General features: G+C 37.4%; 1 protein-coding gene across 1 annotated transcript; it reads right to left on the minus strand.

Annotated features, from left to right (window-relative positions):
• Window positions 1-2,477: 2,477 nt before the first annotated feature.
• Window positions 2,478-4,738, minus strand: LOC147919598 (12S seed storage protein CRA1-like). The gene is made up of 4 exons (XM_087505081.1): window positions 4,194-4,738; window positions 3,792-4,078; window positions 3,269-3,700; window positions 2,478-3,033 (listed from the first exon to the last, which is right to left on the minus strand). The coding sequence occupies exons 1-4, from the start codon at window positions 4,474-4,476 to the stop codon at window positions 2,629-2,631; spliced, it is 1,407 nt and encodes a 468-aa protein (XP_087361207.1). The 5' UTR covers window positions 4,477-4,738; the 3' UTR covers window positions 2,478-2,628.
• Window positions 4,739-12,048: the final 7,310 nt, after the last annotated feature.

Here is a 12,048-nt window from a genome sequence, read left to right on the forward strand (position 1 = left end):
TAAATTGAATTAAAATAAAAGCAATGCAAAATATTAAATAAAAGCTGTTGTAAATTCAGAAGATCAAAAAGCTAAGCCTAGGGAATTTCTCAGGAAATTATGAAATATTAAATCAAACAATAAATTAGGATTCAAACAATTAAGAACAGATCTAGAACTCTAAACACTTTTGTAAATTAAATCAGTTCTCACTGCAAATAATATCTAAATTTAAAACCAGAAAATCCAAATCTCTTTGTAAAATTCTAGGTAATAAATCAGCAATAAAATCAGGTTTAGATTGCTCACAAAATTATTAAATCAAATCTCTTTGCAAGAAATAATTTTGCTCATCAAAAGGTTTTATCAGGAAAATCAATTATATTCTCATATCAATTTATTTTCCTAGGGTATTAATTCTAGATGGCCAATCAAGGATTAATATGAAGAACAACCTAAGATGAAGATCTAGATAGATAAAGAATCCTAAATAAACAGATCTAATAATTCATAAAATCCCTGTGAAAAACCCTAAACCTAACAAGCAAATTACTCAGACTTAATAAATGAAGAACAAGACATAATTCTGAATAATATGCAATTGAATTTAAAAGAGTAAGGAAGGAGTTCAAGAAATTCTTCTCTCAAAGCAGATCTCTCTCTCCAATAGCTCTCAAAAATCTCTCAGGGTTGCAGAAAAAATAAAACTTGGTAGAATAAAACTTAAGGGTTTTGAAAACCTAAAAACTATATATATATGTCCTAAAACACGTCAGGGACTAGTCTTGCAAATATGGAAAACTTCGGGCAATTTGTAAAACTTCCAAATTTGGCTCTTTTCTCGTTGGCAACAAGGGTGTCGATCGATGCTCTCTAGTGTCGATCGATGCCCTCTCTCATATTCGACTCCAAGCTGATTTCCTCCAGATTATTGCTCCAAAATGATCCAAACTGCTCCACTTTGCTCCTTTCATGCTAAAAACCTATAAAGACTCAAAAACAATCTAGAAACAAATGAAAAGACACTAAAAGACTCCTTATATCATGGTTAAAAACCACAAAAACCATGATATATCACTTACACACTAGGCATGACTCGCATAGTTGATTCTCCTTATCAATCTTTGGCAGTCCAAAGACCATCTCCATTGTTGACATGTTTCTGATGGTTTTGAAACTGATATGACCGAGTCTTGCATGCCATCTCCATGTCTCTTCTTCGCTTCTTGAATGTAAGCAGGCCGGTTTACCAATTTTGAGATTTATTCTATAAAGTCTGTTAGGAGACCTTATTCCATAAGAATCGTATGTGTAGTGTTAGGTAGTTCTGTCTCATCCTAACATCACAGCCATACCTGGTTGCCTGTCCCAAACTCAAAATATTGCTCTTTAGTTTAGGAATAAAGTAGATGTCATATATAAGTGTTTGCTCACCGGTCTTTAGTTCACTAAACATCTCACAAGCTCTTATGCTTTTTTTAATAATTATCACAATTCAACAATCTTATTTATAGAACTAGAAATCCTTTACTAATCATATTCCTATTAGAACTAGATACCTCCTAACTCTAAATAAGATTATGATGATGAGCCTTCTTGTCCAATTATCCAACTTGATAAGGATATTTTAGGCTCCAAGCAATGATGAAGCTTATCCAACAAGTGAGTAATATCTTCACAGACTATTGAGAGAGCTTACAAGATAGGTATAGGTGAATCTTTCCGTACGTTGAAAGCTGGATTGAGAGATTTTAAACTTTTTTCAAAGTGGTTGCATGGAATCTTTAGTTGATAGACGTGGAATATCAACCGGTACTGCCTGTTTTGACATCTCTTCAACTCATATTAGACACGCTTCAGTTACATGACACTTTTTTGTTAACCAAATAATGGATTATTACCCAAAAACTTAATTACCTACGGATTTTTTGACCGACAATCCGACGAAAATTTTATCCACACCATAAAACACTGATCAACTTCATTGGAAATTTGTCGATACAACCTGTAGACGACGGCTAATCGATGGATTTGGCCGTCAAATACAACCTACTTTCTTGTAGTAGGGGGTTAAGCTAGGTTTTGAATTTTAATCAAAAGTGCAAGAGGTTAGATCTTTGACTTTCATGAAATAACGAAAATAAGAACACAAAGTATTTATGAAGAATTATTGTTAGACTCTCGTAACATAACGACATCGGTTTATATAGATATAGGAATAATGGTAATTTCCTAAATTAATATATTGACAAATCCACAACACTTCCATTACCAAACCTCGACCTGATCCCTTCATAGTCTTCGTTGATCTCGACTCGGTTTGGATCAATCTCATTGATCTCCCAATTTAACGGTCATATAAACTCGAATATGATAAAGGTTAAGTTCTCTTCAACAAAAAAAGTTCTCATTTTCTCAAGATTTCAATCAGTATGTATAATATATAAATTATAAAAGGTTTTAAAATTTAAACAGTGGTAAAATATAAAGAGACGATCGAGAAAAACAAAAAGAGATTTTATTCAGAAAAGAAGTTGCATTTTACAAGTAAAAACCTCGACAAAAACTAGTTACATTATTATTACTATTTAACTTCCTTTAACAGTAGAGCCGTAGAGGCTCACTGTTAAACGCCACATTTTTAAGCTCTTAAGCTGCAGCCACCCTTGGCCTTCCGTTGCTAGCTGGGCCGCTGCTGTGAGTCAAAGTAGTCTCGAGTGTGTTGAATTTGACCCTCTTTGCTTCTTCGTGTGAGATTTGGAACCCATTGGTTATGACCGCTAATGGTAAACCTCTCATGACTGAGGTTCGTCCAGCAAGAGTGTTGATTTGTGCGTTTGCGTTTGTTTTGAACTCGACCCACCGGAACTGGTCGCTTGTTGCGCGTTTCACCACCGAGAAACCCTGAGGTACGACAATAAGCTGTCCTTGAGAGACTTGTCCGTCGAACACTCTGTCACCGTTGTCGTTTACGATCTGTACTTGCGCTTCCCCATCTGTCACGTAAAGAACCGCGTTCGCGTTTGCATTCCACTGTGGAAGCACCATTGCGTTCTACACGCAAACACGTTTGAAGAGTCATGTTTAAATGTAGAAATGGACATATAATTATAGCGAACGATACCTTAACTGAGACCAACCAAACCAAAATATTTTGAAACTCAATTAAACTGGTTATAGAGTTTCAGATAAACCGAACCGAACTTTTCAATATATCCATCCTCATTCATATGCATGCAAATGTTACTTGGTTTTTAGTTATATTATATAATATATATTTTTAACTTACTTGACTGATAGATCCACGGAGGGCTGAGAGACGGATGAAGCGAAGGATGGGGAGATCGTAACTGTTGAGAGTGCTGATGTAACCGAGCTGTGGCTTGTACACGTCAGCACGAGACGGGTCATCGAGGTTATCAACGGACCTGGCACTGCATATGGTCTCCTCTAAACCGTTACCTACTCTTTCTTCTTCCTCCTCCTGAGGTCTCTGTCCCCTCAAAGGTGGCCTAATGACACCGAATGGACCTTGTACTCGGACAATGTTTCCACGGTTGTCATCTTGGTTCTGAAGTTGTTGCGCTGTCTGAAGATCGATCTTCAAAGCTTGAGCAATAACCTCAGGTCCGAATCCACTGAAAATGTTCTTTTGTGGCTGTTGCTCTCGTCCATGTAGCCATACTTGGCCTTGTGGGTTGTTTCCGGCTAAGTAAAATGGCTTCATAACACACACCAAAAAAAGCACATCACTTTTTTGTTATTTTGTGACTAGATAATGATATATTTTTGAGGTTTTGGTTTATATGTACCCTTGGGTTGCGGTCGAGCTGGTTCTGGTGACTAGCTAGATCGAAGATGCTGACGATGACAAGTGGTTGCTGTCCGTCGTTGTAGAACCACTGTGCTACTCCGGGTGTTGTGGCAATGGTGTCACCGCTCCTTATGTGCTCCACTTTCTGGTGCATGTCATGGAACTTTTGGCTTTGACCTTCTTCACCCTGACCCTCGAACTGTCTGCCTTGGCGTGGTTGGAACACTGATGAGTCTTGGAATGTCTCGGCGCATCCGGGGATCACTTTTCCCATAAGACCTCTTCCTATATATAGTGCATTTTTGATCAAAATATGAATCCCTAACAATGTATTTGTTCTAAAGAGCATGGACCATAGAGTCACGAATTTGAGTCTCGAAATAGACAGAATCGTACGTACCTTGAGCCACGAAGGAGAGTTTCGCGGTGTTAACAAAAGAGGGCAAGTAGAGACCCTTAGACTCGATGACATAACGTGTGAAGGAGACGCCTGAGCATCGGAGCTGAGGAGCGTGGTGGTCCCACACCTCGATGCGACCAGCCTCACTCTTCAGTACGTGTGATGGCTCGAGCGCATTGAGCTGGTCGAGTTGGCACTCGTTTGGAAACTGCTGAGCTGTGGAGCCATGGAAAAATATCAAAAGTGTTAAGGAGAAAGAAAGAAGAGAAGAGACTCGAGCCATTTTTGTTTTTCTTTCCTACTTTTTGTGGTTTCTTACTTGCGTTATGTAAAGCTATTTATAGAATATTTATTTGAATTTTGTTTATTTAAAGTTATTGAAGGATAAATTGATTCTAACAAGAACCAGGTATATAGAATCGACTATGTACAGTTTACACACTTGAATTGCTACTTTTATGTCTTCACGCTGTAAAGAAAACATATTAATGAACAGACTCGACACATTTCATTTTGCATGGCTTATTTGTGTGCATGTTTCTTACACATCAGCTTTGAGATAGGCACGTAATCTTTATTTACTTATTTAGTAACAGGACAAATTTGTATTTATTTATGTATTTATTGTGTACAACTCTCAAGATGTATATAAACCATTTTTTGTAGATGCCATCATCCGTACGGATGGATATGCTATTTTGTCAACAAAATTATTAAAATTTGTTTATGTTATTTATTATCCATTAGCTATATATATAAACTGATTAGACCGTAATTATAAAGAGAATGATATTGAAGAAAGTATCAAATCAAGAGATTAGGAATGAAACATGAAGAACTAGAATATTAAGAATAGTGAAACCTAAGAAGATGATGATCAATAGTGATAAAAGTCTATTATTAAGGAGAATAAGATGGTGGAGAGACCGATTTGGATATATATCTAATTAATAAAATATTAAAATTTCCAATATTATTTAGTTATGTTTTTAAATTTTATTTTTAAAATTAAATTTGTCATTAAAAACATGATATTGTATTACTGTGGTTTCTTACAGATTTGTTATTAGACCATTTGCATTGGTAGTCTCTCATCCAATTTTATCATCAACAAAAAAATTAATAAAATATAAAATAATAATTTTTATTGTAAAAGTTTTTCAAAACAAATGAGAATGCCTTTTAAAGTTTTTTTTTTGGGGTGAAATATTTGATTTCATTTACATAACTATAAGAGCAGGGTACAGAGATCTAAAGTCTAAAACAAAAGATACAAAAACATTTCTCAATATCACAAAAAAATAAAATAAGATAAAACGACGATTAATCCAAAAAAGCTTTGAAGCATAAGCTAAAAAGAAAATGTTACATGAGAGGTCAAGGTGTGTCGATAAGTTTTCCACGAGAAGTTCAATGAAAACTAGATGGTCCCTATCAAATAAAGACTAGGTGATGTTGATAATGAATTCATTGCTAAGCGTCTTGCTGGCGCGAAAAAAGCTCCTTTAAGTAGTTAAAGGCCAAACCATGAAACTTCATGAACTTGGGAGCAAAGAAACTCTCAAAAGAAGCTATCAAAAGGATGCACCAAAGATATATCTCACACCGTAACATAACAGGTAGAGTCTCTCTCGCATAAGAGCCATAACCATGGAGATTAAGGCTTCCACACAAATTTTGTAGTTAGCATGACATGGACAAGTTATAGTTCAATTTTACCGGCGAAAGAAGGGTGATGCTTTCTAATGGTTTCAGAAAAGCAAAGCATATAGGATTGAAGGTCTTTGAATGGTGGCTAAAGTCGCTTGCTAGTATTGACAAATGGTGACTATTGGCTAAGAGTCTTCTATAGCCATAATCAAGTTGTTGGCAATAAGAGTTTAGAGCTGAAACGTCAAGAAACCTCGGAACCACGGGAGCAGAGGTGATTACCATATAAGAGCAGATACTAGAGATCTAACTAACTGAATGAGAAAACCTAGCAGTCTAATTGGTTTATCGCTCGAGAAGAGTCTCGGCCTAAGAGAAGATAGACACAATCTAGAGCTAATTATGAGCTAGAGTTTGTCAATGAATTTGAATAGGTGGACTTGGTTTTTTGGAAGATGGGCTGAATGTAACGCCCCCGAACCGTCTTATGGCCGGAAATACCCAGAACGGCCCTGAGACGTCACTTGGAAACGACCACCAACGACCCGGCCAAGGTTCTAAACCCCATTTATGGCCTTGGCCGGACCATCAGCGAGGTCTCCACCACTATAGACACCACTTAGGCTTTTATACCTTCGCGATGCCCAAGTGTTGCGCTGTCCCGGACAAGGATCTATGAGCCGATACTCGTATTCGAATATAAAACCGATTCTTTTATTAAATAAAATAATTCACAAGTCTTAGCAAAATATTTGAAGCGTTTATGGCCAGACCTATTGCCAAAAAGATTATACAGATTTTTCTTATAAAATATAACATACTTTTTCTTTACACAAATGCACAAAATCTACTTTCCGGGCTCCTATCGTCCAACACGCCCTCTAACACCCTCTACTGGTTGCCTGCAGGACAAACACTATCATAAGTAATCTAAGATTACTTAGTGAGTAACAGGGATCCCTGCAGAAGATTAGATTCTCATCCCAACCCCAAAATCACACGGAATCAATCATGCAACACACAACAAGCAATCAAGCAGAGAAAACATGCAGAAGCTAAAAGCAACAAATGCAAGCAATCTACAAACATGCAAACTTGAATAAAAAGAAAATATTTTTAAACAAGTTTACTATGGCCCATATATGCTGCCTCTCGCCAATCACCCATTTTCTCCGCATTGCATCCACCTCGGCATGCAATCGGAGATTTCCACATAACTACACCGTCGTGTAGAGCTCCGGCCATGGTAGCTAACCAAGTCTCTCCGAGCATTCGACATGCAACACAACACTTATGTATGATGCATGTCGTAACCAACCGGGCGAAGGTCAGACATATCCCTGTCATAGTGTGCTTATGGCTGTTGAACCTCCTGTCACAATGCCACACACTAAGACCTTCTATTTTCATGGGTACTTATGTTTATAAGCCTTAAAGAACTTATAACACACCAAGTCCTCACCAAAAGTGGGTATTCAAGTTTATAAGCCTTAAAGAACTTATAAATCACTAAATACCACCACTTAACCTCACATGCAATATATCTAAAATGCAGATCCGCAATCATGCATAAGATCTACCATGGAGCACATCCCACACTGAGCAACCAACTCAAGGTGCATGCAAAACACAAGAAATTCTAACAAGAAAATCAAGCAGAAATGCAACTATATGCACATGCAAACTGACACTAGATTGAGTCGTTGACAACAATCTAGTTCAGATCTATGCTCCATGAATTCACAGATTGTCGAAGAACCCAAGAGGAAACCGTTGGAATCCTTGGTAGCTTCAATCTTCACTTTTCAGATGCAGCAACTGATCGACGAGACTTCTCAAAACAATTCTCCAGAGCTTCGCTCCCTTCTCTTCTCTCTCACTCTCGACAGCCCTTGGCACTCCTTTATTTTCTCTTCTCCAAATGAGAAAGAATGAGGCTATTTATAGAGTCTTGAGTGAAGTAGTGGAGACATGCAAAAGAGGTGAGGTGTCGCCTTCTCATGTCTCAGGCGTGTGGTGATGACACCTCAGGGGGCGATGTGTCACGCTTACATTCACCCAACTCGCATGGCGTCAAAGTATATTCTCCTCCGCTCACTAAATTCTCCAGGGAATCAAGAATATTCTCCTCCACTCACACATTTTCGATGGCATCTAGGAATATTCTTCTCCACTCACACTCTTGAGTGATTAAATAATTCCTCCACTAACTTGGGACAAAAATCGGGTGGGTGGGAATATTCCTCTCCACTTTCCTCTCCACCAATTAAATAATTCATTAGTGGTTCCTCCACTATGAATATTTAATTAATTTCTTCAACTCCACTAACTCCGCTTAATAAAATATTATTTTTAGCGGGTTCTTTCCCATCTCCCGTAACTTCCTTCCTTTTTGATCCCCTTCCGGGTCAATTCTTCAGGAAAATTTTATTCCGTAGTGAGGGTCACTACACTGAAGGTGAGAAACTGTTAATGGACCGACTTCATGAATCAGGTCCATTAAGAAAAAGTAGGGTTTCCTTTTGGTAAGAAAAAGTAGGGTTTCCTTTTGGTGGCCACAAACAGCTCGATGCACGGCGGCTGGTCAGAGGAATTACCAGGATTTGCAATGAATGATCCAACTGTTGGAGAGTTTGTCATTGAAGCGGAGGTCCAAGAAGAACTGAAAATGGTGGTCCTAAAAAAACCCTTGCCGTACGCCGTCGACATCCTCCCCCGGCGAGACACAGCTGATGGTACAAGCACAAGCTCTTCTGCCATCAACGAAGCCAAGGTGAAGTTTCCATGTGAAAACAAAATTACAAAACGTGATTTGTGTAGTGCAGAGGACTTCAGATTCGCAGATAGTAAGACAGGGTACATAGATAAGGTGGAGAGTTTGACCGGAATCCTGATCCAACTGTTGATTGAGGAATTTCCCAGATTTGGAGTTGACATAATAGATTGAGAAAGGTAGCAAAAGATTAGGAAAAATGGGAAAAAGGTTAATAAGGAAGAGCTAAAAAGGAGAAAGAAGCAGAGAGAAGCAGCAAGATCCCCTGACGCTGACGACCCGGAGCTACACCGACGAGCCATAGCTACATCGACGCCGGAGAGTTGAAAAGATGATATTGGCTCGAAATTCATGTATGGGAAAGTTTCTCTTTTTTTTTATTCGGTAAACATTTTCTTAAAGTTCTTTTAAGTTAGAAAATTTTGTGAGAAATTCCTATTGTAAATGCTCTTAATTATCTACCTTGAGAAACTCTTTTTCATTTCTACTCTCTTTTCTACTCTTTGATTCTTTAATATTTTTTAGTGACTTATAAAATAAGAAAAATAATTAGTATTTAATACTTTAGTTATCCATTACAAGTCTACAAAAAACCATTTAACATCTCTTTTTTAAGACACTCAATTAACTAATAATAAATTAATCATAAAAAATATCTAAGACAATATGTAACATAAAATAATTTTGGAAATTCAATCGTCTTTCATTTCAGGACAGTTAATCATGGACAGTATCCTGATTGCTCAAGAGATGTTTCATGGAACTAATAGGTTATGTAAATCGGATTTTTTGGCTTTCAAGACAGATATGAGTAAGGCATATGACCGTGTAGAATGTAACTTTTTGGAGGTGGTCTTAGTTAGTTTAGGCTTTAATGCAAAATGGATTCATGGATAATGTGGTGTGTGAGTTCGGTTACTTATTGATAACATCATTAATTTACCCATTTTAGCTATAGTTTTAGTATGCATTTAGAAAGAGTTTGACATGATTTCATGGCTTTAATGTCTATTATCAAGTATTTTAGGTGTTCTTCGTTGCCTCTTAAACCGCCCCTCCCGTGCGACCTTAGACGACCAGAGAAGCTCTCTTGCTTGCCGTTCCTTTGAAGCTTTGAAGATCCACCAGTTCTCTTTATATTCGTTTTACTTTTATTATTGTTTCTAAAGGAAGAAGATCTTACACCTTGTTTATAATCATTGAAGTAATATCTAAAACTCTTTTCTCTATTTATTTTTTTATGTTTATGAGTTTATTCAACCTTGCTTTGATGATTTCCTTAAACATACTAGAGTAGTTTTCTAGTTGGGTTTAAAAGGATAATCAAAGGGGGGGGGGGAGATGATCTTAGTTTAGGTGGCAATTTTAGGGGTTGTTAGATTTATATTTCATTTATTCTATACTTTAATTCTAAGTCTTTGCTTAATTCTTTTATTAAGAAGGTAGAGAGGGAGGAAAAAATTACTGTTATTAAGCTTGCCCGCAATTGTCCTCCTATTTCCCATTTGCTTTTTTTGCGGATGATAGTCTGTTTTTTGTAAAGCAGATGAAGAACAATTTTCAACGGTCATGAATATCATAGCTAACTATGGTAAAGCTTCCGGTCAGGAGGTAAATGTTGACAAATTTTTCTATTATGTTTGGTAAAAAAGTTACAACTGCGATTAAGGATAAGTTAAAATTGGATTGAGATTTCTAAGGGAGGGGTATGGTCTCCTATTTGGGTATTCCCGAGAATCTTGGGGTTTCAAGAAATAAAGTTTTCGGTAATGCTCAGGACATGTTGAATGATTGGGTTAATGGCTGGACGGCTAAATACTTATCCAAGGGAAGGAAGGAAGTTCTGATTAAGTCGGTAGCCTTGGCCCTTCCAACACATGTTATGTCTTGTTTTAAACTCTCTTAGGATTTAACAACAAAGTTAACAAGTGCTATCTCGAATTTCCGGTGGAATTATGATGGGAAAGATCGGGGTCTTCAATGGGTGGCATGGGACAAAATGTGTAAAGATAAAACTGATGGCGGATTGGGGTTTCGTTATTTGGATAAACTCAATAATCCATTGTCGGCTAAGCAGTATTGGCATTTAATTCAATTCCCAGAGACCTTATTTTCTCGGGTGTTTAAGGGTCGTTATTTTAGGAATAAACACCCATTGCTGGTAAGAAAGCCGTACTATCCTTCATTTTGGTGAAGAAGTATTTTCTCAACTAAAAGTTTAGTGGAAAGAGGTGCACGATGGATGTTAGGGTCAGGGTGTAGTATTTCGGTTTGGTGCGATCTTTGGATTCCTGACCAACATCCTAGACCAGCATATGGTAGGGGTCAACAATTACATCCAAACTTAATGGTTAATCACTTGATTAATCCGTTTTCTAGATAGTAGCATTTGCCTATTCTCCAAGAGTTTATCGATGAGGAGGATATCCAGTTATTAGAAGTTTGCCTATTAGCAAATTGTTCAAGCCAGACCGGCTGGTATGGCATTATACAAAATCTAGAGCGTACTCAGTTAAGTCGGGTTATAAGTTAGCTCAAGCCATGACGGCCAAAATCAAGTACAGTCCGAGTTATACTGCCTTAAAGGCTCATGCTTGGAACCTCCCGCCAAAAATTAAACACTTTTTTGGAATATTAGCGTGGGGTTCTCTCCCAGTGACGGAACACTTAGCTTATCAGGGAGTTCATTGTGATACGTGTTGTGTAAAAGATGTGATTTTGCGGCAGAAATGATTAATCATACACTCTTAGTGTTCACATTCCCGTCAAATTTTGGATTCGGTTTTGGTAGCGTTGCCTCAAGAAAGTTTTCCAACTGAGTCGATGTACTCAACTTTGGAATTATTTTTGGGTGTGGGACTTTCTCTCTGGCTCTAGGAGCTACTCATCATTAAATACCCTGGCTTGTATTGTTCTTATGGAAGGATAGGAATAGAAAGGTCTTTTAAGGGATTCAGTCAGACCCATTAGATATTATTAATCAGGCTTTAGGCGAACAATTATTGTGGGAGGAGGCCAATGTAGTCTTAAGGGTTATCCTGGGGTTCACCAGAATTCCTTGGATATCCCAGGCACTTAGACCATCTCCAATGAGTTTTTCTATATTTTCTTCTATAGTAGAGAAACTCTATAATAGAAGTGAGTTTTACTCCAACCCACCTCTATTGTCACCTATTAAATTGAGATTGCTATTTTTTTCTTTATAAGAATAGAGGTAGGTTGGAGCAAATTTACCTCTAAAATAGGGATTTCTATATTTGCCTCTTAAATAGAGAAAAATATAGAGATGGGTTGGAGATGCTCTTAGTGCCTTCTTGCCCTCTTTTACTCTCTTCAAGATTTTCGGACGTCCAATGTGAAGGCTGATTGTTTAGCTCGTTCTTCTAGACTGTTAGTGTCGGATACTATTTTTGTAATCAATTTTCCTCAGGT

The sequence above is a fragment of the Camelina sativa genome, chromosome 20 (genome assembly GCF_030686135.1).
Source record: "Camelina sativa cultivar CO46 ecotype springtype chromosome 20, ASM3068613v1".
Lineage (NCBI taxonomy): Eukaryota > Viridiplantae > Streptophyta > Magnoliopsida > Brassicales > Brassicaceae > Camelina > Camelina sativa.

Excerpts from the sequence above, each read along its gene's own strand:
- LOC147919598 (XM_087505081.1), bottom strand. The coding sequence starts at position 4,476 with ATGGCTCGAGTCTCTTCTCTTCTTTCTTTCTCCTTAACACTTTTGATA. Across the intron at positions 4,079-4,193 it reads ACTCTCCTTCGTGGCTCAAG|GAAGAGGTCTTATGGGAAAA; the intron begins GTACGTACGATT and ends CACTATATATAG. Across the intron at positions 3,701-3,791 it reads AGCTCGACCGCAACCCAAGG|CCATTTTACTTAGCCGGAAA; the intron begins GTACATATAAAC and ends TGTGTTATGAAG.